The sequence below is a fragment of the Alligator mississippiensis genome, chromosome 16, assembly GCF_030867095.1.
Source record: "Alligator mississippiensis isolate rAllMis1 chromosome 16, rAllMis1, whole genome shotgun sequence".
In the NCBI taxonomy this organism is placed as follows: domain Eukaryota; kingdom Metazoa; phylum Chordata; order Crocodylia; family Alligatoridae; genus Alligator; species Alligator mississippiensis.
Window position 1 is genome coordinate 3,537,650 of NC_081839.1, and position 27,726 is coordinate 3,565,375.

Sequence of the window (27,726 nt, forward strand, 5' to 3'; positions counted from 1 at the left end):
TTATTGTTATCTCTGGCGAAGGGAGGGCCTGACAATAAACGTTGCCCCAGTGCTGCCAGGAGTCTAGGTACAGGACCCATGCAATGGTACCTGCTTCAGGCAGGATCAGGCAATCAATGGAGCAGGAAACTTTCCACCCTCCCACATCTTCCAGCCCTTCCATGAGGCTGTTGAGGCGTAATCTTCCCATTTTAGACAGGCAAACTGAGGCACGGTTAGAAATAAAATCAGACATGCAACAAAGCGCGGGGCTCTCACCGTGCTAGGGGCCGTGCTCACGAAAGGGGCCGCTGCCCAGGGCCCCCGGCGGCGAGTGCTTCGAGCAAAGGTAGTGGGGCTTCCTAGGCTGCTCTTGGCTCTGCTGCTTTCCACCTGACTTTGAGCAAGGTTATCTCATTTCAGTGCCATGGCTTCCACATACCAATACCAACTGTACGAGAACAGGGTAAATCTTCCCCACCCTCCGCATACTAATTGACCGTCTCCTTGCTCCTCTAGCACCGTCATCATCTAAACGACCGGAGAAGCCAAAACAGCCCTGTTGAATCTTGAACCTGCGGCTGTTCCTAGAGTCTTTTTCCCAGAGAGAGAAAACCTCCTCCTCCTCCTTTTTTATATGCAGCTAATTAGTCTCATTTGTCAACGACAGTGGCAGCTGCATTCCCTTAGCCTACGTGCCTTGACTGGTTTAACAGGGGAGCTGCACATATTTATATAGGGGCTGAGTCAACCAGCCTCCTACCTAGGATAATGCGTGCTCATTTTTCATCGAGTGCCTTAGCACCCAGCAGCAGCAAAACAAAATGCAAAGTCTTAAAGATCAAGCTGCAGGAAGGCTTCCCAGGTAGGACACTCCTCACCGTAACACCCTGGCCAAGAGTGTCCGGAGTGATTAGCACGGCCAAAGTGCGTCTTAGGTGGTTTGTGCACAAGAGGAAAACACTGTGTGTTCAGGGTCCTGTGGCCGGACTCGTGAATGGTTAACATCTCCTACCCCCCACGCCTGGCCAGCCTCTGCAGTGCACCAAGTGGCACCCAACACATGCTTGCTGTTGCTGCTCTTGTGCTTAGGGCCGTCTAGGATCCAGTCCATGCTTCAGAGGCAGCTCTGGGCAGCCGTGCAATGGTGCTGGCTGCCCTGGTGCCTGCGCAGCAGCATGATCAGCCACTACTGTGGCAGCAGCTATTTTTGCGCCCCCAAAAAAGCAGCACTTAGGAGTTGCTGCCCCCAGCAAAGTTATGCTACTTCGGTGCTTGATAAGCACCCATCAGTGAGAGCCCAGCCAGACCCTGCATCTGAGACCAGCTCTGCCAGTAGAGTCCACCTCATGGAACCACTCTCAAGCCTCTTTTGCTGGATGATGGTAACACATGCCCAGGGCCAGCATTAGAGGCCTCCTCAAAGAGTGCCAACGAGAAAACACAGCCAGCTTATTCAAGAGAGGGCTTGGGAGCAGAACAGATAGTCCCCAAGCGCGCACATTAACCATCTAGGAGTGCAGTCTAGACTGCCCTGCTGCAAGAGGCTTTAAAACATGAGCAGCCAGCTGTAACGGCGCCCTTCTGCCTCCAGAAGTCTGCACCGCTTTCATTGCCGGCTGCTATCGGGAAACCCACACGAGCTGCGGCAAGCATACTGCCCGTGGCAGATCACAGCAAGTTTCTATTCAGAACTTGCCTCCTTCAAGCAATTAATTGCCAGAGGAGTCACGAGGAGCATGGCAATGTTGCATCTCTGGGGCTCTGCGCACCAGCCTGGACAGACACAACCTGCACGTGGCACGGGCAGTTCCACGGCAAGCACCCTTGGCAAGGGCTGCAGAAGTAGCACAGGGTTAAAAGCTCGTTCTGGGAGAGCTCAGGCCACCGCTGCACTTTGATCCCGTCTGTATTTGCAGGTCTCTGACTCCTGGAAGGGCCCCAGTAGACTGGCGTCCTGGCCAAATTCCAGCTGGGTTGATTAGGCTCTGCTCATGTGAGATCCTTTTCCCCTCCCCTGTCCCAATGGATTTGCTTTCACCCCTAACCCTGCTCTCTTTTGCTAACCATTTTATAAGGGGCCAGAACAGCTAAGGAAGCTGCTCAAGAACGACATAACCAGCACAGTGACTCCTGCATGGCCTGTTACATCCCATCCGCGAGCCCTTCAGCATCATCACTCTTGTTTTTAAAGAAGCCGCAGGAAGGATGCATTTATCCGCTGTTGCTGCGAGCCATTAAGCGGCTGCTAGGTTCCACCCCAGAAGTGGCTGCATTTTAGTGAGGGGTTGGAAAGTGCAGAAAGGCTGCTGCCAGCCTGAAATGAGACAAGAAACACAAGTGGGATCAGGGAGGACAACCAGGATTCTGGAGAAGAGGCTTCAGCAGCAACCTGTGCCCATGCGGTGACCCCCACCCCCAATCTCACACCCGGGGACTTTGACTCCTAGCTCAGCAGCAAGTCAGCATCCTGCACAAGCACCGTCTTGCAGACACCCTGGCGTTAATCTTTAATTTTTATGGGGGAAAAGGTAGGTGAGCTGGTGCCTCAGGTTTGAAGAGCTGGGAGCAGGCTTCTCCACTGGCTTTAGGAAGGGCACTTTCATTATTGCGCTCTTACCTGCACTAAAATATGCCAACCCTGAGCCTTTCTACTGGGCTGGAGCATGGCCTGAAAACCCTTTAGCTGGGAATGCAAAGAATGAGAGCCCTTCCTCACAACCCCTATGCCCTGGGGCAGGGGTTAGAGGTGTTTAGAAATTTGCAATGAATATTTCTAAATTGGCTGGGAAGGCATTAGATCAGTTAATCATATGGATAAACTGATGGACTTATTCAGCAGAGGATCTGGGGGCACCCCAAGATGTGGGGAAGGAGGGTGGGAGCTCTTGGAAAAGGCCTCCCCTTATTTTATTTTTATTTTTAGCTGGTCCCTAGAGCTGCTTTGCTCTCCCCTTTCCTTAGTAGCACTATCTAGCCCTCCAGGGGCCAGTGTTTAATGAGGAGGGAGATGGGGGTTGGGATGCAGAGAACAATACCAGGACAGCAGAACAAAGGCCAAAGCCAGCCGCCAGCTCCTTCCAGAGGATAAGAATGTCCCTGGCTTATGGGGCAACTGCTGAGATCAAACCCAGGGTAAGAGGAAGCTTCTTAATCAGCTGAAGCGATTATCAGGTAGGAATCAGGAAGGATATGCGGTTATCACATTGCACAAAGGGCCAGGTGCATTCTTCCAAGGGAGGTGTGATTTTCCTTTGCACTGGGGCTTAGGGCCCCTGGGGAGGTGGGAGACACATGGACTTAGGAAACAAAACCTGGGAGCAGCCCATTTTCTCCAAATCCCTGGCTTAAAAGCAGCAAGCGATGGTGTCTGCAGTCCAGTTAGTCCCTCAAGTGCCAGCACCCTTTCCTAGTTCACATGACAGGTGACCACAGGGCCAGCTTCCCTAGTGGTGCGCCTCTCCCACCCCTGGAGGGAAGGAGAGCTTAGCTCTTAGTCTCCCCACAGACATTATAAGTGAGGTCTTTTGGATAAAGCCGGTATCTTTTATTAGGCCAAAAGATATCAGATTTACACAAAGAGCCTTGTCTGCCTACATCCTTAGACCAACGGGACCACAACCTGCACCCCATAAACGAGGAAGCCAGTTCATCCAGGGCTTGTATTTTGGAAGGTGGCAGATCTAAAGGGTGAAACCAACCCTCAGCTCTCAGGGATATGAAGGGGCAGATGCTTATGACGGTACCCAGAAGTCCGCGGACCACATCCACATGTAAGAGTGGCACCAGTAACACAGCATGGGCCTGTCACCACAGCACGCTTGCAGGGGGCCTTTCCTAGCCAAGGGCATCCTCATTGCAACAGGCTGTAGGGGCATAAGGAGGGCAGCATTGCGGATAAGACCCCTGGGGCCTCCACGCCACCGTTTGGGACAGGCTCATGGAGCATACACGGGACACGGGAATGACAGCATTCAAGCAGCTGCTGGGTGGCCGTGGAGGGGGCCCTTGGGAGCCTGGAGCTGCCTCGTAAAAGCTGGATCTCAATGAGCCAAAGATTTCCCATCTGCTCCCTGTTACATTTCATAGACATTAGGGCTGGAAGGGACCTCAGAAGATCATCGAGTCCAGCCCCCCGCCCAAAGGGCAGGACGTCAGCTGGGGTCATAGGATCCCAGCAAGATAAGCATCCAGTTTCATCTTGAAGGTGTTCAATGAAGGCGCTTGAACAACCTCCGGCGGCAGGCTGTTCCAGACCTTGGGGGCTCGGACAGTAAAGAAATTCTTCCTTATGTCCAGCCTGAAACGATCTTGTAGTAGTTTGTGACCATTCGTCCTCGTCATCCCTTGGGGCGCTCTGGTGAACAAACGTTCCCCCAGATACTGGTGGTCCCCCCTGATAAACTTGTAGGTGGCCATCAGATCACCCCTGAGCCTGTGCTTTTCCAGGCTAAAGAGCCCCAGGGCTCTCCGCCTGTCATCGTAGGGTCTGCTTCCCTGACCTCTGATCATGCGCGTGGCTCTTCTCTGGACTCTCTCAAGCTTCTCCACATCCTTTTTGAATTGTGGAGCCCAAAACTGGACGCAGTACTCCAGCTGCGGCCTCACCAAGGCTGAGTACAGGGGGAGAATGACGTCCTGGGATTTGCTTGAGAAGCATCTATGGATGCAAGCCAGCGTTTTGGTCGCTTTACTAGCCGCAGCATCGCATTGCAGGCTCATGTTCATCTTGTGGTCAATGATGACCCCCAAGTCTCTTTCTTCCATAGTGCTAGCCAACATAGCACTGCCGAGCCTATAAGGATGCTGCGGGTTTTTCTTCCCAAGGTGGAGAACCTTGCATTTATCGGCATTGAACACCATCAGATTCTCATCCGCCCACTTGCTGAGCCTGTCCAGGTCAGCCTGGATCATCCGCCTGTCTTCTGGCGTGGATGCTTTGCTCCAAAGTTTGGTGTCATCGGCGAACTTGGCCAGTCCGCTTCTGACTCCAGTGTCCACATCATTAATGAAGATGTTGAACAGTATGGGTCCAAGGACAGAGCCCTGGGGGACCCCACTGGTCACAGGACACCACGATGAGTGACTTCCATCAATTACTACCCTCTGGGTCCGACCCCGGAGCCAATTTTCCAGCCAGTGGATCGTGGGGGACCCAAGGCGACAATTGGCCAGTTTCTCCAAGAGACGATCATGGGACACCAGATCGAAGGCTTTTTTGAAGTCAAGATATATGACATCAATCTCTTCCCCCTTGTCCAGGTGATAGGTCACCTGGTCATAGAAGGAAATGAGATTGGTCAAGCAAGACCTACCCGCAACAAACCCGTGCTGGCTATCCCTTAAGATGTTGGCGTCGGCCAGTCCATTAAGGATGGCCTCTTTAATTAACTTTTCTAAGATCTTCCCCGGTATAGAAGTCAGGCTGATGGGCCTATAGTTAGCCGGATCCACTTTCCTCCCTTTCTTGAAGATAGGCACCACATTGGCCTTCTTCCAGTCTTCGGGCACTACACCAGAGCGCCAAGAGTTTTCAAAGATCCGTGCTAGAGGCTGGGCTATGATGCTCGCCAGCTCCTTGAGTACCCTGGGGTGAAGATTGTCAGGGCCGGCTGACTTGAAGGTATCCAGCTTCTCAAGATGTTCCTTCATGAAGTCAGCATTAATGGAGGGCAGGGGATCACCCTCACCCGGACTTCCCGGCCCTGTAGCAGGCACAGGCGTCCCATGGGGCTGATGAAAGACCGACGCAAAGTACCTATTTAATAGGTTGGCTTTTTCCTGGGCGTCAGTTGTCAGTTGCCCCATCTGGTTCAGCAGGGGTCCAACGTTGCCCCTGTTTTTCCTCCGGCTCCCCACGTATCTGAAAAAGGACTTTTTATTGTCCTTGATGCTCAAAGCTAGCTGGAGTTTAGTTGCAGCCTTGGCTTTCCTGGTCTGCTCCCTACAGGACCGGACCAGTGCAGAATAATCCTCCTTGGAGGCGACTCCCATCCTCCATCCTTTGTAGGCCTTTCTTTTTAGCCTCAGGAGGTCTGCTAGGTCCCTGGAGAGCCAGGGGGGCTGCTGTGCCCTCTTGCTGCCTTTCCTCCGAGATGGAATAGACTTAGTTTGTGCATTGAGGATCGCTCCCTTGAGGAGCAACCACTCTTCTTGAACTCCCCTCTCCCTGCGGTCACAGTCCCTTAGGGCCTCACTGACAAGCCTCCTGAGCTTGTCAAAGTCGGCTTTCCTGAAGTCAAGGACTTGCGTGTTGCTGACTGACTTGCCAGCTTTTCGGCGGATGGTGAAGGTGATCAGCTCATGGTCACTGTCACCCAGCTTCCCATCGATCACTAGGTCGCCGACTAGGTCATTCCCAGTAGCCAGCACCAGGTCGAGCAGCGCTTTGCCTCTCGTTGGCCCATAGACTTCTTGAGTCAGGTAGAGGTCATCCACGCATGAGAGGAAGCTCTGCGACCGCTCAGATTTTGCTGAGCGATCCTCCCACAAGATGTCTGGGTAATTGAAGTCACCCATGACAACCATGGTCCTGGAGCAAGCTGCCTCAGCCAGTTCCTGGGCAAACTCCTGGTCTAGCTCAGGACTTTGGGTGGGAGGTCTGTAATAGACTCCCACCATTGTGTCCCCTGTGCCGTGTTCCCCACGGATTTTAACCCAGAGGGTCTCCCGTCGTCCACCCTGGTCGCCAACATCGGCTTGCAGGGACACGTAGCTTTCCTTAACATAGAGAGCTACACCCCCGCCCCTCTTCTCTACACGATCCCTCCTGTACAGGGTATAGCCATCTATCCCCGTGGTCCAGTCATGGGTGGAGTCCCACCAGGTCTCCATGATCCCTATGACATCGTAATTGTTTGCACTGAGCAGGAGGATGAGCTCCTCCTGCTTATTCCCCAAGCTCCTGGCATTTGTGTACAGGCAGGCAAGTGCCCCCCGGGGGGCTCCTTCCTTGCCCACAGATTTTACCAGGGCTGGGGCTGGGGTGGGCTCCCTTGAGTGCCGTGATCCGCTGGCTTTGCAAGGATTGCTCAGCGGGCCAGCAGTGGCGGTCGTGCCCCCGTCCCCCAGCGGGCTTAGTTTAAAGCCCGGTGGAGCAGGTCAGCCAGTCTGGCTGAGAAGAGCCTCCTCCCCAGGGGAGAGAGGTGGAGACCATCTCTTCCCACAGCATCTGCAAGAGCGAAATGGGGAACGAGACGGGCAGCGGGGACAGAGGGGATGGGAAGACTGACACGGAGCAGTGTGATCCAAAGGGCTCACCGAGATACCACCAATCAGATCCTGTGCCACCCATTAGGTGCCTACATTTAGTTTCCAAAACAGCATCAAGACACGAGGCAGGTGGGTGCCTAAATCCTGTTGTACCACACCACGGGTTCAGCCTTGAGACTGAAGAGCAATGAGGCAAGAGGATTAAGGCACCTACATCCTCCGAGGTAGCTCCCGGGTGAACCGAGATCCAGCTCCGTGCATCAGAGAAGCGGTGGGAGCAAAACTGGGATGCCATGCCACCGCCAGGCCAGCCAACAGCCTCCAGCCTGGAGGGCAGCAAGTGCTTCTCTAGTCTCAGAGGGAAGAGGAACAGTGCAAGGATGCCAATGCACTTACTGCAGGCAGAGGTGGGCTCGTCTGCTGCTGGCAGCTTCCCGGCACCAGTCCCAGCAGCGCCTGTGGCCGAGGGGAAGGGGAGGAATGATTGTGCTACAGGAGAAGCGAAGCAGCTCTTCCCAGAGGCACGAGCAAGGGTTGCCTAGTGCTCGCTGGAGCCCTCCATGAAGTCCTGCCTGGGGACAAGAGGAATCTGGGCCATGATAAACCAGAGCCTCTGCCAGCAGAGAACAGCGGCTGCCTGGTAGTGGGGAGGGCAGTGAGGATGTGGAACGAATGCCAAGCCTCAGCACCTGTGCGAGCAAATCTGCATCTCTGCCCTGCAGAGGGACTGATTGGGTCTGCTGGGTGCCCAGCCGCTTGCCCTGTATGCAGTAACAGCCCCAAATGAGGCACAAGGAAAACCAAGCACAGAGGGGGATGAATAAAGCAGCAGAAAGGTAGGGGGTATGGGCCTGGCTGCACCCAAGCTGAAAATGCAGCAGACATTAGGTCCCAAACACTTTTGCTCTCACTCAGTGGCACTTTGCTTAGTGAGAGCAGCCAGCCCCTGTGACCGGAGAACAGGTTTGAGCTCTGTGTGAAGCTCAGGGTAGCCCCTAGGGCCTGGCCCAAGCGAGCAGAGACGGGTCTGAGCCCAGAGCACCACGTGGGGGGAGCCCTAGGGCAAGGGGTGCAGGTAGCTGGGGACCAGGACAGCGGATGGCAGCACAAGAGGGAATGAGACTACGAGGAATTGCCAGCAGAAAGCACAGCAGGGCCTGGGGAAGGAAGAAATCCAAACAGCTCAATGCTGTGGCCCGGCTCCTTCCAGCATGTCTAGACAGGCATTAGGACTGCCCGATAGCCGGCAATAGCACCTGATAGCATGAATGGGCCCCCCAGGGCTGGAATTCAGCTCCAGGGGAGGGTCTCAGCCAAAGATTTGGACTCCAGCCCTGTAAGCTGGAGAGCAGCAGGGAGTCAGAGCGACCCGAAGCCAGAGGAGTTGCCTTGGACCCCTGCTGCAATGGATGCCTCCCCAGGGGACAGCCACCACCTGCAAGCTAAGCAAGGAGCCCACTCTAGGGTCACCTCGACAGGCTGGGGCAAGAGAAACTCTGGAAGGACAGGGAGCTGCAGCTGCTCCATCCAGCTGGAGGCTGTTTCCGGAGGAGACCAGACAGGGACTCACAGCTGTAACCTCCACAACGGGAACAGCTGGCAGAGCCCAAGCACTGGGCACTCAGGCGCTGGTGGATGAGGCCATGAGAGCACAAACCATCCTGCTCCCAACCTGGTGGCAGGAAGGAGCCAGGATGTGGACCCAGGACAGCCCCATGCTCGCGAAACAGCGCAGGCTGGGGACATATGCATCAGCTATCCCCCATGCACTGGCCCTGCCAGCCCTCTGCCCCCTCCGCACCAGGCAACATGCACCAGGCTGCAGAAGAGGCTGCTTGTGCTCTCCCTGGAGAGCACGGGGCTTCGGGGCTCCTGCCAGGCCCCTGCTACTCCAGCACCTGGCCTCCATTAACCCCCAGGAAGCGGGGCAATTCCAGCATCAGGCTACCGACTGTCACATGATGGAGAAGCCAGTGAAGCTTTCCAGGACCCGCAGGCAGGAGACAGCTGCCGGAGCGGGGAGGTCAAGCAGGCTGATTTCCTCCAAAGCGGAGGAAGGAGGTTTGAGACTAGAAGCATGAAAAGCCTGCAGGGTTGCACTCAAGTGCCTCTTGGCAACAGCCTGCACTCTCAGCCCAGTCGGCCAGACTGCTTCCTGCATCAGCTCTGCTGCAAGGAGGGTCTCGCATGGCGCCTACCTGCAAAGAGTCCCCATCCCTGCCCAGTCCAGTGGGGATAGGGAATGATGTGCTTGGGGGTGGGGTGGGGAAGAGAAGACGAGACTACTTCTCCCTGTCAGACCAGCCTGGAGAATTGGAAACAGCCCTGTCCTTCCCCGAGCATGGTAGTAACAGCACGGAACATGCACCATAGGGCATGCCCTTCGAGGTGGCCAAGTCCCACAGCAACTGGTCTGAGCTCAGGAAGGGAACAGATCCCGCTGGGGACAGACGCCCAAGGGAAGCGAGAGCACGGCAGGAAGGACCAGGTAATGCCAAGCAGCCGGGGCAGGCGTCTGCTCCTGGGAGGAGCTGGAGCTTGACTTGCATGGGGGAATTTCAAGCCCTTGGCAGCACCCAGAGGAGGGTAGCACGAAACTGGACTCCTGGACTCCATTCCCAGCTCCGATGCACTGGGGGTCAAAAACAGCCTCCCAGGCCACCAAGGCCTCAGCTGAGGTTTCAGGCCTGGTGCGTTTGGGCACTGCTTGGAGATCCCCAGAGCGGGGGGACTGATGCAGCAGGGACTCCTGGAGCAGTCTCCCAGCCCCAGCAACCAGGCAGGAGCCCAGGGCTACCTCCTTAGCTCAGCTCGCCTGCCACGGGTGGTCACAGCTGTGGCCAAGAGCCTGGTTTCGCTGGTGGAAGAACCCACAGCCTCTCTCTGCATTTGGAGCTACACACTCAAATCCGCTCTGCCATGGCACAGAGCACCAAGAGCCTCACCTCTGCCTCAAGGAAACCCCCGCTTGGGCCCAAGCAGGTTGTAGGAAGCTCGCCCCCCACCCCAGCTGACCCACGCAGGGCACTTTGTGCCCAAGAGCTTGTCCAACATCAATCCCAACTGCACAGTTGGTTTAATAAGATCTCACCAAAACCCTCCTGGCTGCTCACAGACCATCCAGGCGACGTTGCTTCAGCCCTACCTTACTTCTACGTCTCCTCTCTAAATGGATCAGCTAGCTGAGAGCACCACCTTCAGGCCAGATTGGGCTCATAGGAAGGGTTCGTCTCTGCCTTCCTATCCCTGGAGAGAGACAGCTGCAGTCACAAACACAATCCAGCCTGCGCTGACATTGATTGCTCCGGTCCAGGCGCCGCAATGCTTCCCTTGCTGCTCACATCAGACACCACCTCGGATCAAAGGCACAAGGAGAGATCTTTCAGTCTCCAGGGAAGCCGGAGCAGAAGAGAGAGCAGCTGGCTCTCCCATAAGTTCAGAAGGGCTCTTAATAACATGTGTTACTGGAGCAGCATCAAGGCCCCCTAGTTAGGACCAACACCGTGTTGTGTTGAGCACTGGCTGTCAGACTTAGCACTGAAATTCAGGTCCCGTGGACGTGCCTGCACACTTACGTACGGTGCCTCTGGCTGGAATCACACAGGCAGGCACAAGACTGGAGCAGGGGCTGAGCAATGGAGGAGTTGCTGCTAATCTCACAGCCCGACAGGGAGGGGAATTCGGGCCACTACAACCAGATCCACCTCTGCCACGTAGGAGACAAATCCTGACTGCCAGAGGCTGCAGGCAACATGGTCACATCTGCCTTGGAGAATACGTATGTCGAGTTATAAAGCATGAAACCTGCAGAGAGAGGCACCTACCTTGAGCTCAGCCTGCCGGCCGTGCCTGGAGCAGCGGAGCGTCCCTGCGTGATGTCAGGCCCATGCTTGGGATCGATTTCCACATCCACCGAGGTCGTTCTACGTCAGGGTGGCCAAGCTGTGGCACACGGCAGAGTAACGGACAGACAGGCAGCACAGCAGCAGATAGGGCAAGGAGCAGAAAGCAGAGCAGGTCAGGCAGAGGAAAGGGATGGGAATTGATGGGTTGGTCAGGAACAACAGGAACCCCGGGAGAGACAGGCGATGGGAAGGATTTGCACAGGGCTCGTATGAGCTTACTCCTGGTGAAACACCCGACCTCCCTGGAAACCAGCCGCCTCCACTTCCCAACCTGGCAGGAAGGGCCCCTCCTGGAGCCAGCTGTACTGCATAAGCTGGGGCAGAGCCAGGCTCTTGCTACTGCCCCACTGGCTCCTGGTCCCAGCACTCCAAGATGGATCCACGCCCTGGTCTCCCCACCCCACAGCACTCCCCAGCAGATGAACAGTTGGAGGCAGCCAGAAAACCAGTCACCATGCCCTCCATCTTCCCCAGAGATCTACCAGGCCAGGAACCTCCCTTTTCCCCCCACCTGCTACATCTCAGGGCCCTGACATCCCTCTGCGACACGGCGCCTCTCAGATGTCTTTAGCTTTTCACAGCCCAGGCCAAGAGCCTCCTGGCGCATTGCGTGTCCAGCCTGCTCTGACCCGATCAGATCCTGGTGATGGAGCAGGGACCGAAACTGCAGCATCCTGTATGTTAGAGACACCTGGTGCTCTCAGTGAGGACCCTCGTTTGGCCTGGTCAGTCCACCACGGGCACTCCCAGGGCAAGGGAAGGTCCTTCGCCCACAGGAGGGGCAGGGAGGCCTGGCTACTTCCCACTCACAGCAAGAGCCACCTGTTACATTTGACCTGTCCACTGCCCCTGCCTGCCTCCCCCCACAGGGTACCAGCACATTTGCTGCATCACTGATCCCTGGACTCCTTCCCCTCCCTGCCCTGCAGTCCCCACACCTGCCCCCACCCTCTCCTTAAGGGTTGAGATCATTGTAGACTTCAGGGCAGAGCCCCCCGACCCTGGTACAAGCAGTGCCTCTGATGACTGAAGGCAGCACAGCCGCTCCCTTAAAAGTACTTTTATTAAATAGTTTTCAAAAAAAAAAAAAAAAAAAAATCCAAAACAGAACAAAACAACCCCCAAAGCAGCAGGAAGAGTTAAAACTACCCCCCCCCCTTTAAAAACAACCCTCCCCCCCAGCTTGTCAGTGCAGCCATGATCCACCCTGGGGCACCCTTCACCTCTGCCCCCTTCCCCATGAAGGAGGGCCCAAGGGAGGAAGGGAGCTGCTCCAGCCCAGGTTGTGCATGCTGGGATCTCAGCCCCTGGGCCCAACGGGCTCCTGAAGTGCAGGGAAGGGGCTAGTGGGAGCAAGGACTGTTCCCATGGCTTGTGAACGGGGTAGGCTGCGGAGGACCACAGCAGCCCCTGCCACCTCTCCACCCAACAGGCTGCACCAGCTCCATGTAGCCACCCCCAAGCTGTTTCTCCCAGGCAGGGTGCAAGACCAATTTCACCCCACGGAGACATCCCCTCTCACTCCACCCAGAGACACCAGCTTCCACATCCCGGCAGATACAGAAAATACCTCAGTGAATCCCCCCCCCCCATCCCTCCCCCCCATATAAAACAGGGTTATATTTTACAAAGACAGCGGTGGTTTCTCTTGCACAGCAGCACAGTCTCCCCGTGAGGTAGAGTGCGAGGGCCGGGGCCGACCGAGCCGAGATTCAAACCAGGGCATCCGAGCCGAGGTAAAATTCAGGAGTTTATAAAGGAGCTTTGGCGCGGGCAGGGGGACGTCAGGACTCCTCATTGCCAGAGTCATCCTCATCGCCGTAGCAGCTGTCAGCGTCGTCGTCGTCGTCCTCCTCCATCTCGTCGTCTTCATAGTAGTCGTCGTAGAAGAGGTCTGAGCCCTCGTCTGGGGCTGGCGTCTTGGTCTTCACGCAGTACTCAGCCAGCGTGGTGGGCACCTTCACGCCGTCCCGCTCTGCATCCACCTTGGTTCCCAGGACTTGCTTCCTGCAAGGGGCCAGGAGCAGTGAGAAGAGGGTTGAGGCAATAGCAGCGGAGGGATCATAGGTATTTATAGGTTAATCCTGGCATAGGGTGCCAGGCAGGAGCCTGAAGTCTTTGCAAGGTGTCACAGACTGCCTGGCCAGGACTGCCCCAGGCACCATTATCACAAGAATAGTCTAGATGTGGGTGGACCGGGCCTTGAAGCAGCCTTGACTTCCCCCTCCCTCAGTGAGGCTTCCTCAGCCCTGCAAGAGCCCAGCCCCTTTGGGCAGGAAGGTGGGCACTGCCCTGCTGCAGGGGATGGGCTGTTGCACGTGCAGCCAAGATGCAGATGGGGGAAGCGTCTCCCCCACCTCCGAGGCTGGGCAGACCGGGACTCATGCTACAGCCATCCTTCATGGGGTGATCACGTGCAGATCTGCCCATGAGATCTCAACGTCTAGGGCAGTTGAGCCCTGAATGCACATAGACCCCCCCGGCCAACCTGGCAGTCACCCAGGCCTTGCTGATCTCTACCACCAGCCTTGAAAAGCAGAGTGGTGGTGGTGGAAATCGCCCCGAGGCCTTTGCCCCCATGCCCAGGTGTGAGCATTTCAGTGCCCTCCTGAGCAGTGATTTCAGCTACATGTCTCCCCAACTCATCCAAGTGCCAGTCACGCTCCCCTTACCTGATGATGTCCGTGTACTCTCGGTCCTTCCCTTTGCTCTCTTTCCACTTGCGGTACATGACCGAGGCGTCCACATTGGCCGGTGAGAACGTGTTGGGCTCGTTGAGCAGTGAGATCACGCTCAGGAGGATCGTCCTGGTGAGCACGGGTAAGGGGAGCAGTTAGAACCAGGGAGGGAGGCTCAGCAACCACCCAGGTCTGACAAGGAGCAGGAAGGCACAGCGCTACGCCAGGGCCAAGGGCTGTAGTGCCTAGATCCCACCTAGCTTGCACGAGCAGTGATTGTGGGCACTGCCCATGAGCAGGCCAGACACCAAATAGAGCTGAAAGTCCATGCCAAGGGGGGGCTCTGCTAACTGCAGCCCTGCCAGCCTCCCCACAGCTTACCGCACGTTCTGGGTGGGGTTCCACCGCTCCGATGGCAGCTCCCCGCTCTGCGGATCATCCACTGGAGGATGCAGGATCGAGATGCAAACGTCTCCAGTCTGGAAGTGCAGGGAGACGGAGCTTAGCTGGGAGTCTCAGCCCCACAACGCAGCCCAGGAAGGGCGCCAATTCCTCCAGTTGCTCACGGCCAATGATAAACCCCTGCTACCTCCCAGCACCCCTCCCGTGGCTCTCCCTGTTTCTCAGGACATGTGCCCGAAAGCAAGAAGCACCTTGAGGCTTCCCCCAGGCTTCTGAGGCCTCTCAGGGCAGCTGTGAAGCCATTTGCTGTGACAGATCCAGATTGCAGCCCCCCCACCCCATACTGTACCTCCACACCTGGAGACCCATCTCCTTGGTGGTCTCCAGGGCAGTTGGTGGGAGACATTTGCTCCAAGCAGGCTTGAAAGGCAGTTTAGAGCCTGACCCTGCCCAACGAGCCTTCTGGATCCTCATGGCCCAGGCAGGTGCCAGGCAGTGGAATAGCTGTGAGTCACCAGCAGACCAGCTGGGGCACTCCCTGGGCCGGCTCATACCCCTCCCTGTCTGGTACACACCCGCACAGTGCCGTCGACATGCTTCTGGCCACTATGCGAGACCTGCAGACTGCTCGTCCCCGGCTCCACCTGTAGCCAGTCATGTCCAGCTGACGGGGAGGTTTCAAGAAGGGAAAAGCCCGAGCCAGAGCAGGCCAGGTCCAGGGTGGCCGAGCTGTACCAAGCGAAGCCCAGGACATGGCTGGGCTGGCTGAGGCAGGTTTGCTCACAGCGCAGGGTCCTGGTGACGTGCAGGCTGGTTTCACCCAGTGCTTGGATCCAGCCCAGAAAGCCCCTTCGGGGCCAGAGCAGTGGCTGAATGGGAGCCCTCATGAGCACAGCCACAGAGACTCACCTCATAGATGTTTGGGTGCCACATCTTGGTGAGGAAGCGGAAGGCAGGCGGGGAGTAGGGGTAGTCGACAGGAAACCGGAGGCGAGCCTGCGATGGAAAGGGGAGAGGTCAGTGTCCTGGCTCAGGAGGAAGCAGGCTCAGGTGCCAGATGCATTGTGGAGGCCCAGACGAACCCCATGGATGCCCTTCAGGGCAGCCCCAAGGCTGCATCATGGGCTGGGGCTCAGCCCCCCGACCGCCCACGTACCTCAGAGAGGATGGAAGTAATCAAGGGCTCAGAGCCTGGGGGCAGACGCTCCACCCCGGAACCGGCAGCACCAGCCCACAGGTTCAGCCCTGCCCATCAACAGGAGGGTGATGACTTCCTCAAGGTGGGGGGACCGTGTGACTGGGAGCTGTTATCCCTGGCCCCCGAGCAGGGGCAGGGGACAGAGCCCAGGCCAGCTCAGAGTATCTGGGACACAACAAGTGAGCAAGGCCCTGCCATCTTGCCCTAGGGGAGGAGATGCCAAGCCCACAGGGTTAGGGATGCAGCTTGCATGACCTAGGCACATCCCATGCCCTATCTCCCCTTACGATGGCACAGGCCAGGCAGAGAAGACTTCTACTACTTCATAGAGAAATAAGGCTGGAAGGGATCTCAAGAGACCATCTAGTCCAACCAGGGTTCAAGTTTGCGACCTTGGTGTCACGGGCTGGGGGCAACCTGCTCCCTCCTGCCTCCCTGATCCCAAAAGGAAGACGCTCAGTTGCATCAAGGCCCATCTGGACACCCAGGACCACAGGGCTTCCAGATAATGGGGGCTGCCAAATGCCACACGTTGCCTCTGGGTACAGGACTGTCCATCAGACACTGGCAGGGGGAACGATGCCAGCAGGTCTGAGCTTGGGGACAGGCAGCTGGGCCTCGCTGGCACAAAGGCGCTGCCCACAGAGGAAGTCTGAAGTGGGGAGAGCCATTTACTAGGTCAGGTTTGCTGGCAGTGGCAATGCTGGTCAGGGGGTTTCCGCACTCCAAGGCTAAGCCTCGTTATCAAAACTAGGCTGGTGCGGTGCCTCCTCCCTGATCGTTCTGCCCGGGTCCCTCCTTTCAAGACTCATCAGCTCATTTCCTTTCCGGCTCATCCAGCAATTACCCTCCTCCACCAACCTCGACACTGCCCCGGGCCACAGCACCCCGCCCCGGACGTCTGGATGAGGGCTTGTTGTGCTTGACGGCCCACAGAGAAAACAACCCTCGTTATTTATTTCCTCGTGCAGATCCCAGTGTCAACACAGGACCCAGCGGACAGACCATGGAGCTGTCCCAGCCATGGGGCTAAGCACACTGACCTGGATCCACCTGGCAGGAGCTAGTCAAGACGCACCCTTGAAAGAACAAATGTCAGCTTCAAGGGTCTAAAATCTCCCCTCTAACTCCCGCTACAAACCGGACTGGGATGGAGCTCAGAAGACAGCTTGTTCCCAGCTCTAACCGAGTTCCTCCCCAGTCCATTTCCTACTGGATCTTACAAGCCGTGTCAGCTAAAGCAGCACACAAGGCAGATCTGTTGGGCAGATGGCGAGAAGGTTAAGGGACTTGACCTGACAATGGGTGGTAGCAGTCAGAGGTCCTGGACTCCTGACTACGTCCCCTTCCCAAACCCACTGACTGGATAAGGAAAGGGGCAGCCACCGAGCTGAGAGCAGGGGCGATTTCCAAGGGCAGTTTATGCCAAGGCCTCTGATGATGAGATACACGAGCCAGAGCAAGGGCTGCCCCGAGATAAAGGCTTGAACCAAGCCATGAACCTATCTCCAAGCAACATCCCTTCCGCTCTTCCTCCCCTGCATACCCTAAAAAAGCAAAATGCAGAGGGACACGTTTCGCCCCATACTCCCAGTGCAGCCAAGGAAGTGCCATAGGGGTGGTGAACTCCAGGCGATGGCTCTGAAGCCAGTGTGGGAAACATGAAACGAAGGAAAACAACTTTCCTCGCATCATACGGGGCTCCACCAACCACTTGAACACGTCTTCAAAGAGACGCCGTCCCCCCCGTAATGGTTTAGAAAGGAGAAGCCTGAGAACAAGAGCCGTACTGGCTCAGACCCCCGGTCCAGCTGGCCCAGCGTCCCATCTCCAACAGTGGCAGGGGTAGCGCTGAACCATGTACCTCTAAAGTGATTTATCTCCTAATTAACACCCTCCCTGGCATCTACCATTTACTGGGTTAGAGATGCCAGAGGAAACATCTCCAACCATTCATTTCAACATCCATTGAGAGCCATCTTCCACGATACGAACGCAAGCAGCACTCGGGACACCCAGGCTCCGACAATCAAGCTTTGGCTGCGCATCAGTTCTGGAGAGCGGCGGTAACGATCGCTTCCTCAAGCCGCTCACACAGCCTCCAAGACGGGCGCTCGGAGCTTAACACCCGGTGATTCAAGCCCTAAAAATAGCCGGTCCCCATTGAGAACGAGACCGAGCACAACCGAGTTCAGGTGCTAAAAATAAGCCCCTGCAAATGTTGTGGCTGTGCCCAGCTGACCGCGCGGCATGTCTCGTGCTCCCACGCCGGGTCCCGTGGCAGGCAGCAGATAAACAGACGGTTAGAGCGAGCCAAGGAGAGAGATTTTCACCCTCCGGCTTCGGGACTGGGGAGGAATCTGCTAGCTGCCCGGCACCAGGAGCTTGTCTGCCTGTCCAAACCTTGATTTTAGCTTGGCAACAGCACCTCAACCGTGCCAGTGCAGCCAAGCTAAGCTGTCAGCTAACAGCGGCCAGAAGCTCAGTGCAAAATGCAGACACGGATGTCTTGTCGTGCTGCGTGCGGCCTTCCCCCGCAACCCCACGCGGTCCTGAACGTTGCTCCCGTGAACTCCCATCCTCAGGTGCAGGCTGGAGCCCGGCTGGCTGCAGGAAGTCAGCGCAGGAAGAGGGAGGACTACAGGCCAGTTCGCTCTACTGACGCGTTTCCATCCTGTCTTTCAACGCAGCCCTTGCGTGGCTCCCCAGGAAGTCGAGGGGTGAAGGGTGCTGGGGTTTTAAACCGACATGCGTGCAGCCTTGCACTCGCAGCTGGAGTACCGCATCCAGGTCTGAGAGTCCCAAGAAGGGCCCACCCGTACGATCAGAGACTCGCACGGGAAAGGCCGAGGGACCTGGGACTCTTCAGCCTGAAGAAGAGAAGGCCGAGAGGGGACTTGGTAGCAGCTTACTGCTACATCAGGGGAAAACATCCAGGGCTCGGCGAGCAACTGTTCACCAAGGCATCGGAGAGGAAAACCAGGAGTACCAGCCACACTCCTGGAAGATCGGATTCAGGCGCAACATTAGGGAAAACTTCACAACGAGGGTGTCCGGACTGTGGGATAAACTCCCTCCAGAGGCGGTGCAATCACCTACCCTGGAAATCTTCAAGAGGAGACTGGACGGGCACCTCGCCGCCTTTATGTCTGACCCCCAGTGATCTTTCCTGGCTGGCCCCGACGATCGTCCGAGGTCCCTTCCACCCCCGACGCGCCCGAATCTACGCAGTCGGCGTGCTCGGAGCAAGCCCCTTTGTGGCGCTGGACGGGATCGAGCGCCGCCCAGGAAGGGGCCCCCGCGGCACAGCCGCAGGTGGGGCGCCCATGCCGGCGGAGGGTCCCTTCGCCCCCCCTTGAACCAGGCAGCGCCCAGCAGGCCCCAGAGCTCTCTCTTCTCGCTTCCCGACGTAGCGAGGCTGCTCCGAAGCGGCTCGGGCGCCGGGCTGACTCATGGGGCGCAGCACCCGGCCGCGCCCGGCCCGGACCAAGGGGAGGAAGGAAGCCTGGGCCCCCCCCCGCGGTACAGGGCCCCTTGGGGAGCCCCCCAGCCCCGAGGAGACCAGCCCCGGGAACAAAGCGCCCAAAGGCAGGCGGGGAGGAGGGATCCCAAGACCCCTGGAGCCCCCCGAGCCACCTCGGACGCGCACCTTGAAGTAGCCGCCCTCGTAGTAGGTGTTGGGGGGCCCGAAGATCGCCACCTCCCAGTTGTACAGGTCGCCCTCGTCCACCAGCGTGACCCGGAACCCCTCCACGGGCTCCTCCTGCAGCCCCTTCAGCTCCAACAGCAGCGCCTTCTGCGAGCTGGGCATCAGCGGCCGCGCCATGGCGGGCGAGCCGGGTAGGCCGCGCGGAAGCCGGGGACTCGCGTGAGCGCGGCGGCCGCGGGGAGACGGGACAGGCCGGGCAGCGCCGCGCCGAGCCGAGCCGAGCCGAACGTTCCGAGCCGAGCCCAGCCGCTGCGCCGCGGGGCACCACGGGATTTGTAGTCCGCCGGGTGGGAGGGGAGGACAGCCCCGCCCCCGCCGCGCGCTGGCCGGCCTATGACGGAGTGCGGGGGGCGGGGCCTCCCGGCAGCCTGTGCGAGACGGGTGGGATTTGTGACTTCATGGGGGGCGGAAGGAGAAGAGGAAGAGGCCACTGAGGCCGGGGGGGGGGGAGGGAAACCGAGAAGACAGAGAATAGGCAAGAAAAAGAGGAGGGGGAGGAGGAGGAGAAGGAGAAGAGACCACTGCTAGGGGGTAGGGAGAAGGACAGAAGAGTCCTCTTCTCTCCCCCCCCCGCCCCCAGCAGTGGTCTCCTCTCCTCTCCCCCCCCCCAGCAGTGAAGAGACCACTGCTGATGGGCAGAATAGAAGAGAAGAAACCTCTTCTCCACCCTCCCCCCCCCCCAGCAGTGGTCTCTTCTCCTCTTCTTCTCCCCCCCCCCCCCCAATCAGGGAAGAGACCACTGGGGGGGGGGGGGGAGGAAAGAGACCAGACCACTCGGGGGGGGGGGGGGGGAAAGAGGCAGTGCAGGGTGCTTTTCCCCAGCTCATCCCCACCCTGGTGTCCCAGCCCAGCCACCCTGGGGCCTAGGGAACAGAAGCCCCATTAACTGGGCATGGCAGAGCTGCCATCAAGGGCACACCTGCCAGGCCTGGGGCTTGCTGTGGACTCCAGCCCCCCTGGGGGGTGAAGGCCCCACCAGCACGTCCCCCTGGGGCAGAGGGGTGGGTGGCACAGCTCTGCCCTTGCCCGTGGTGCAGGAGGGAGCAGAGTGCGTGCCGTGGCCCTAGCATGGTGGGGGCAGCAGGAGGAGGAGAGGGGGTGGGAGCTACAGCAGCTCCGTGGCGTCCAAGGATACGTGAACTTTTCAGCCTCCAACGCTCCTTGGGGGCCATTCTCCAGCTGTCCCAAGGAGCCAGAACGATGCCACCCACCAAGCCTTTGCTTGGCATCCTCTCCAGTCACTCCCAGCCCCCAGCTGCCCTACTCCCCTCTGCAGACCTTTACAACAGGCCTCCTGCTCCGGAGCAGGGGTCCACGGGAATACATGGTCTTAAAATGTGGCTGAATGACCTGCTTTTCAGTGGAGCACTTAGTCACAATTACCATGCTTAAAGTCAGCTTTGGCAGGGGATCGTGCACTGCTCAAGCACATGTGGGTTAAATGCAGGAAATTGCCCAAGAACCCCAAAATTGCAGGGCTTCAACACTTGAGTGGAGTCTGCTGGGAAGGCAGGCGTTTGCACTTCCTTACAAAACAAGGTAATGGCATTTAATACCCCAAGGCAGCTTGCTTAAGGTCATCTATGTAAAGCACTTAGGCTCCTAATTCCCCACTAATTTCAGCAGGGGTTAGGAGACTCAGCACTTAAAAACCCAGTCCTTACACCTCTTCCTTTGCCATCTGTACAATACTAATTATACGTCAGGGTACTGCACTCACATGCACACCGGACAAGTGGGTAATTCACGTGACCCAGCGCTGGGCCCAATGCTTTGCCCATACCTTACTGTACACAGAAGCAGACTTGGTTGTACATCAGTTAAGTGCACAAACCCATTAAATACAAAAGATCTTTAGGTAACAAAGCATACTCTAACTGCACCAGAAATAGTGAGGGGGAGTTAGCAGTCACAAGGCTGCAATTAGAGGCCTTGAAAATGCTAGCCCACTGATGCCTGCTTCTCTCCTTATTTTCAAAGGTACCTAATAGAAGCCCAGAAAGCCAAGAGGAGCTAATCAGTTCCAGGGTTTGAAATAGGACAGCGCTGACAGCCTTGATGATGATACTCGTTAAGCACTAAGCACTGGAAGTACTCAAGGAGCACTTGTTACCTTACATTGGGATAAGCACAGAGCAGGTTCTCAGTCCCACAGCTGGGCACTTCAATGGGACACACTGCGCTGGCATCACCGACTTTGTGAGGCCTAATGACCAAGATCACCAAGCGTCTGGTGCAGCAATTCTCAACCAGAGCCCGGTGGCACCCTGGGGTGTCTGGAGATCCTTTAAAGGGTGCCATGAATGCCCTGCATGGTTAGCACTGTTAAGTGTGCAACCACGATCCCCAAAATAAAGCAATTACTTCAAAAATGAATCCACAGCATTCAAGTATTTTACCCTATTGTGCTTTGAGTTCTTTGCAATAGGAAAAAGAATTGCTGTATTACAGTTTTTCTAGTCAAAAGGGAGAGAAGACAAAGAGCTGGAATTTTCTGAAGGCTGCCTTGAGCCTAAAAAGGTTGAAAACCACCAGTCTAGTGACTTGGGTACTTGGTTGGAGACATTGTCTGGAAGTCTAGCTTTGTAGGGAGCTTTTGCTGTGAAGTTAGGGACCTCAAATCACTAGAAAAACAAAGTCCTAAGGATTAAACCCTGAGAAAGATCAGAGGCCTCTTCAAAACTTTGGCACTCGACTGTTCAGCTCTATTCACCTTCCTGGCCCCAGCCTGGAGTACCAGAAACTGCAAGGTTAGTGCAGCATTTGGAAAGCTTTTTGAAAAAAACAAAACAAAAACAAAGCCAAAAAAAATTGAGTAAATGCTTCTCTCAGAATAGCACGGGAGACCTACAGCAGCCCTGAATGCCAGCAGCGCACTAAGTAACGAGGAAAGAGGTTTGCAACTAAAGAAAAAAAAAAGTTTAATATCCTGGAATAAACCAAAAACCATGCCATAGTAATAAATACTCACTCTAGGATGCCAATAAATAAGGTATGGTTCAAACACCAGCACCATTTTAAAAAAAAAAAAAAAGATCAAGGACTCCCGTTTTTAAGGAGATTACGCTGCTTTTGCCTCTTGCCCACTAACAATCCAAACCCACCAGCCAACCTGCACCCACTTTGCTTCAAAAGCATCTCGTACGAACCCAATAGTTCAGCATCCAGGTTACAGCACGGACATAAGGTCAGTAAAACATAGCATTCGGCTGCTCTTGGTCATACTAAAAGAGGCTCTGGAAACGCTGCTGCTACTTGGCACAGAAGTGACTTTTTAACCATCTCCTTTCTGACGATGAATCTGTCCTCTCTAAAGCACTGAAAAAAATTGCTTAATATACAAGTTAACACTTATGTGGTACTCGGCATCCTCTTTACCTGTTAGTCCTCACAATAGGCTGCGAGGCAGGTAGATTTAAAATCACCCCATTTTACAGGGAGGGAAAATAAAATCAAAGTGACGCATTAAAAGCTACATTGTCGAAGCCAGGAAGGTCCCAACTCCTCTTTCTGCATCGAGTCCACTGCCTCAGTCCAGGTGACTCATGCTGCCCTGCCAGCTATGGGCTTTCCAGGAGCATCCCAGGCTACAATTGACATGGAAGTTGCAGATACCTACTAAAATCAAACACTGTAAAGAACAGGAAGCTCAGGGGCGTACGTGGCATTTCTGGCACTTGGGACAATGAGGAGACAAGAGGGAAATGGAAGTCCAGAGGATCTAGGGCTCTCCAAGCAAAGAGCAGAACCTGCTCAGCCCCTTTGGCTCTCTCTGCAGCCTCAATGGGAGATCTCCAGTCCTAGGATTTGCAGTTCAACTAAGAATAAATTATTTCCCTAAAACAGCACTGAGAGTGTGGGAAAAGGAAGGCCAGGGGGTAGCGGGGTTTCTTCCCAGGGAGATCATCAATCAACAGGTTTCACTTTCGCGATGAACAGAACCGCGGCTTTCTTGAGAAACTCCTCCCTCTTCATGGAGGTGCTGAGCTTCCTCTCCAGCAACGCACGGTCCATGGCCACGGCCAAACAGTCCGGGCCCAGCTTGGAGCCAGCCTCCAAGTACCGGATGGGCACAGAGAAGTCGCTGGCTCCAAGGGCCTCTTCCAGGGTGCCCAGCACGGCCTGGCAGACCCTCTTGTCTGCGACGCCAGAGCCATCGTCCAGCACGTCATACAGCGTGTCCGCCTTGGCCACGAACTCGAGCAGCACGAAGCAGGTGAGCACCCCGTAGCGGAAGACGTCAAACGGCACCGCCTCGTGGTCCCGGCACTGGATCCTCTGCAGCAGAGGAGAAGTGACCTCTTGAGGGGCCTCGCTGTCTTGGCAGATCCTCCTGAGCAGCTCGCTGTAGATCCTCCCATTGACCCCGGGCTTCTTCCTCCTGCCGCTGGCGCCCAGGCACTCATAAGCCATGCTGATGTTGTTGTTGAAAGCCGTCCTGCCGGGGCACGGAGAAAAACACCTGTCAGCATGCAGGGGCAGGGAATGCTCTTGCCCAGAGGGGAAGGGAGTCGGATCAGAGGCCTCCAGGCCTCACGCAGCACAGAGGGAAGCCTGCCTGGCAGCTCCAACAGCATGGAGGCCCACGCCTGCTTCTCGCAGAGCTCTGCCAGGCTGGGAGAGCCAAGCCTTGCTCCTCAGCCCATTAGCTCCTCGGAGGGCCCCTGATTTTCAGCGCAAGAGCAGCCTGCTCTGGCTTCGTGAGCAACCGTGGGGCCAAGGAGCAAGGAGGGAGAAGCCAGGGGGAATGAGGTGCCCCACCTACCCCAACCCAGCACAGCCTGGGCGCGGATTCTCAGCACCAGCTGGGGACTACAAGTCTCAGCATGCATCACTCCACTCTGCAGCCATTAAGGACCACAGCTCCCAGCATGCATCGCTCCCCAACCATTATGGACTACAACTCCCAGAATGCACGGTTCCCACTCAACCCGAAGCCATTACGGACCGCAGATCCCAGCATGCCCCCCGCGGCCCGCCCAGGCCAGGGAAGCGCTGCGGGGCGCGGGGCATGCCGGGAGGCGTAGTCCGCGCCCTCACCTGTGGGAGTGGTGGGCGAGCCGCACGTACCACAGCGCCCGGGCGAGGCGCTGTGGCTGCCCGCGAGGATCCCCGCCGCCGTCCGCTGCCTCGGGGCTGCTCAGCACCAGCTTCTCGAAGTAGTCGGCAAGGAAGGCGACGGGCTCCTCAGGCCGCGCCTCGAGCACCTTCAGCAGCGCCTCGCGCACCATAGCGGTTACCCCGGCCTGGCGCAGGAACTCGGCCGCACCCTCCAGCGCCCGGCCCGGAGCCTCCGCCCCAGCCCCAGTTCGTACCGGCCCCGCCGCCGGGTTTGGAGCCGGGCGCCGCTTCTCGCACGCCGCCGCCGCCATTTTCATTGTGGGCTGAGAAGCTGCGCCGCTGCCATCTTGGCTGAGGGCGAGCCAATCCGTGGGCGCCGTTGCCGCCCGGCCTCCATATTGGGTGCTGGCAGTCCATCCGTTGGGCGGCGATACGCGAGGCTGCCATCTTGCATCCTCGCAGCCAATCCCCTTGGCGAGCCCCGCGGCCGGCCGGCGTCTTTCTCAGTCGCAGCCAATGAGAGCGGGCGCTGGCGACGCCATGTTGTCTGCGGGCAGCGAAGCCAAGCAGCTGCCGTCTTAGCTCAGGGCCCTCGGGGCTCCGCCTCCGCCAGCTGCGGCTTTGAAAGGCTTCGGTTGCCAGAGCGACTGTGGGTGAGGGCCCCGCCCTTAGCAACGGAGCAGGCGAAGTTCCAGTAGCGAAGGACCCTTCAGTTCTGACCTAGGCTTTAACTTCCGGTGCCCTTTGGCACCCCCCCGGAAGGAAGTGCTGTGGGTTGAAGCGTGGCCCCAGGTAATAGGAGGCGCCTCCACGTGGCCGGGGGAGGGGGGGGGCAGGAGCACCCCCACCCCCACAGATCTGCCCTGGGGGGGATTTGCCTCCCAGCCCCATAGATCTGCCCCAGGGGCCAGGGCATGGGGTGGGAGTGGGGATTTGGGTGGGGGGAAAAAAAGGGTCAGGGACAGGACATTTGCCCCTCAAATCTGCCCCAGGGACCAGGGGGGAGGGAAGGGGCAGGTATATTTGGGAGATCTGCCCCAGGGACCAGGGCATGGGGTGGGGGGCAGGGACAGGAGTGGGCACCTTTACCCCCCCAGCTCTGCAGATCTGCCCCAGAGCCAGGTGTAGGGGGGTGAGGGAAGGGGTAGGGGCAGGTACATGCCCCCCTACCCCCCAGCCCCATGGCTCTGCCCCAGGGGCTGCACCCCCAGCTCCGGCTGCAGGAGGTCTCTTGCGGGTGACGGCCCGTCAGCTCCGCGCCACCCGCTCGCCGCTCTCTCCCCCTCCAGGTAGGGCGTCCCACCCCATGGCAGCCCGCGGCAGCCCCCCGCCTTCCCCGGGGTGGCCGGAGCCGCGCCGCTCGGCCCGGCTCCTGTTCCAGCGGGTGGCGGCAGCGTTGCCGGCAGCGGCCGACGGCGGGGAGGTGCCGGGGTACCGCTGCGACGAGTGCCAGAAGGACATCAAGCACCTGTCCAACTTCCAGGAGCACCAGCGCATCCACACGGGCGAGCGGCCCTTCCAGTGCCAGGTCTGCCGCAAGCGCTTCACCCGCTGCGCCGACCTCATCAAGCACCGCCTGGTGCACTCGAACCGGCGGCCCCACCGCTGCCGGGCCTGCGGCAAGCGCTTCAAGCTGCCCGGCGACCTGGCCAAGCACAGCAAGGTGCACTCGGCCGAGGCGCCCTTCGCCTGCGAGACGTGCGGCAAGCGCTTCAAGCGCACTTCGTGCCTCATCAAGCACCTGCGCATCCACACGGAGGAGAAGCCCTTCCCCTGCCCGCACTGCGGCAAGCGCTTCAAGTGGGAGGCTTCGGTGAAGGAGCACCAGCGCATCCACTCGGGGGAGAAGCCGTTCGGCTGCGACGCCTGCCCCAAGCGCTTCACCCACTTCTCCACCTTCCTGCAGCACAAGAGGATGCACCAGAACCGGCGCCAGTTCCGCTGCCAGGACTGCGCCCAGGCCTTCAACCACAAGTCCAATCTGCTGAAGCACCAGCGCAAGGTCCACGGCTAGCAGGGGTCCCCGCGGCTCCCAGGACGACTCGAGGGCAGTGGGGGTTTTGGGGGGGGGGGGGGGGGGGGGTCAGGTCCTGCGTGCGTCTTCTCCACGTGGCTGGGCGACAGTGGCTTTGCTGCGTGCGGGTGCTGTAGTGCCGTGGCTTCCACTCGGTGGTACCCCACGCTGTGGGATCTGGTTCTCCTCGAAGCCCGACTCGTACGTGGCTGCACGCAGGCTGATCCAATTGCTGGACTCTCCTGGTGGTGGCTGGATGAAAGGCTGGGAAGATGCTGCGACCCAGCCCAGCTATAAGGAAGGACAGAGCTTTGAGTACTCGAAGGACGGGGAGGGGTTTGAAGAGCTGCCTCTTGCCGAGCTCTTAGTCCCATCGAGCGGGAGGCTGCAGACCGGCCTGTGGCAGTGGCACAGGAGCTGGTTACCGCTCCAGACTACGACCTGTCGTTGCACTGTGCCTCGCTGCTCGGGCAGCAACGCCGCCTGCCAGCTGAGCAGGAGACGTGGGCGCGTCGTATCCGAGCTGGCTGCAACAAGCAGTTGCTCTTTCCCGTCAGACGTCTCTGACCTTGCTAACATCCCTGTCCCAGCTTCACCGTGTGAACATCTGAGCTCCTGGGGCTTGGGGAAGGGGCAGGGGAGCTGACGCCAGGGTTCCTCGTCCTGAGTACATGCAGCACCGTAGCTAGATTCCTGGCGGTCCCAGGTGAACTTTTAGTTTTGGGCTCCCTTTTGCTAGAAATAATGATAATAATTAAAAAAATGACCATTTTTGGGCCCCCTTTCTGTCTGGGCCTGGGCAGCTACCCAGTTCACCTATGCCTGTATGTCCAGCGTTGAGTACGTGCTCCCATGCGCCTGCACTGTTCCACGTACTCGAGATGCAGCCCGGCGTTAAAGCTGCTCCATGAGCTCGGTTATACTCCCCTGACTTGCCACACAAGGAGGAGAGGGAGGCACGTCTGACCTCCAGTCGCAGCAGGAGAGGGGCTGGGAGCAGGGTCCTTTGCTCTGTGCCCATGCTGGAGAAGGAGAATCCCCCTCTTTACAACCCTACGTTCTCCCCCCTTGTCCGGGGCACGGACTCTGGCCAGAGGGAACTATCGCAGCACCAAGGCTACAACGTAAGTGAGGGGCTTTTGCCTCGTTTGCTGACATGCAGCTTTCAGGGGGAGGTGGGCTCTGGCAAGACTGAGTCACCTGAACATTTCCCATGTTTTCCTTTATAAAAGGGGTTACAAAGTTGGCCTCGAGCCCCTTATTGCACCTGGAGCTAGAGTGGGGGTGAGGGAGTGTGGGGCAGGGATTAGCCAACAGCAGGTGACACAGGGCAAGAAGATCCCTGCCCAAACCCAAGCAGTGGGTGTGGGGGGACAAGGGCTTGCTATGTTACCCCAGAGGGTGCAGCTACTTGTACAGATGCAGCTGGGGCCCCGTTGTGGGGCTCCCATGACAGCCGCAGCATGTCATCCCACAGGAGACGGCACCCTGCCCTGGCTCTGGCTGGGCACTGGCTTTGCAGAAAGACACATGAGGGCAGGGAAAGGATTTCCCCTCTTACCAGTTGC

At 57.7% G+C, this 27,726-nt stretch overlaps 3 protein-coding genes and 1 long non-coding RNA gene across 6 annotated transcripts; 2 read left to right on the forward strand and 2 right to left on the reverse strand.

The window, feature by feature from the left end:
- The first annotated feature begins 1,165 nt into the window (after nt 1-1,165).
- On the forward strand, nt 1,166-21,459 carry LOC109282355 (uncharacterized). 2 transcript variants are annotated; one of them, XR_009457830.1, is made up of 2 exons: nt 1,166-2,510; nt 21,064-21,459. It is a non-coding gene; the product is annotated as an uncharacterized LOC109282355 (long non-coding RNA). The 2 variants fall into 2 exon arrangements; XR_002089330.2 differs by lacking the exon at nt 1,166-2,510 and adding an exon at nt 2,523-3,153.
- On the reverse strand, nt 12,142-19,356 carry CDC34 (cell division cycle 34, ubiqiutin conjugating enzyme). Its single transcript, XM_014599655.3, has 5 exons — nt 19,024-19,356; nt 15,086-15,172; nt 14,156-14,253; nt 13,769-13,903; nt 12,142-13,103 (listed from the first exon to the last, which is right to left on the reverse strand). The coding sequence occupies exons 1-5, from the start codon at nt 19,198-19,200 to the stop codon at nt 12,881-12,883; spliced, it is 720 nt and encodes a 239-aa protein (XP_014455141.1). The 5' UTR covers nt 19,201-19,356; the 3' UTR covers nt 12,142-12,880.
- Nucleotides 15,112-24,521, reverse strand: TPGS1 (tubulin polyglutamylase complex subunit 1). 2 transcript variants are annotated; one of them, XR_009457829.1, is made up of 3 exons: nt 24,124-24,521; nt 22,462-23,521; nt 15,112-15,172 (listed from the first exon to the last, which is right to left on the reverse strand). XR_009457829.1 is itself a non-coding variant. In XM_006268709.4 (2 exons), exons 1-2 carry the CDS (start codon nt 24,459-24,461, stop codon nt 22,990-22,992), a joined length of 870 nt encoding a protein of 289 aa, XP_006268771.2. In that variant the 5' UTR covers nt 24,462-24,521; the 3' UTR covers nt 21,988-22,989. The 2 variants fall into 2 exon arrangements, 1 of the variants encoding a protein (XP_006268771.2); XM_006268709.4 differs by lacking the exon at nt 15,112-15,172 and having other exon boundaries at nt 21,988-23,521.
- A 55-nt stretch (nt 24,522-24,576) lies between these two features.
- Nucleotides 24,577-26,221, forward strand: LOC109282354 (zinc finger protein 16). Its single transcript, XM_019484098.2, has 2 exons — nt 24,577-24,936; nt 25,434-26,221. Exon 2 carries the CDS (start codon nt 25,451-25,453, stop codon nt 26,156-26,158), a length of 708 nt encoding a protein of 235 aa, XP_019339643.1. The 5' UTR covers nt 24,577-24,936; nt 25,434-25,450; the 3' UTR covers nt 26,159-26,221.
- The last annotated feature ends 1,505 nt before the right edge of the window (nt 26,222-27,726 follow it).

Excerpts from the sequence above, each read along its gene's own strand:
- CDC34 (XM_014599655.3), bottom strand. The coding sequence starts at position 19,200 with ATGGCGCGGCCGCTGATGCCCAGCTCGCAGAAGGCGCTGCTGTTGGAG. Across the intron at positions 15,173-19,023 it reads ACGAGGGCGGCTACTTCAAG|GCTCGCCTCCGGTTTCCTGT; the intron begins GTGCGCGTCCGA and ends TTTCCATCGCAG. Across the intron at positions 13,904-14,155 it reads AACCCCACCCAGAACGTGCG|GACGATCCTCCTGAGCGTGA; the intron begins GTAAGCTGTGGG and ends CGTGCTCACCAG.
- TPGS1 (XM_006268709.4), bottom strand. The coding sequence starts at position 24,461 with ATGAAAATGGCGGCGGCGGCGTGCGAGAAGCGGCGCCCGGCTCCAAAC. Across the intron at positions 23,522-24,123 it reads CTCGCCCACCACTCCCACAG|GACGGCTTTCAACAACAACA; the intron begins GTGAGGGCGCGG and ends GTGCCCCGGCAG.
- LOC109282354 (XM_019484098.2), top strand. The coding sequence starts at position 25,451 with ATGGCAGCCCGCGGCAGCCCCCCGCCTTCCCCGGGGTGGCCGGAGCCG.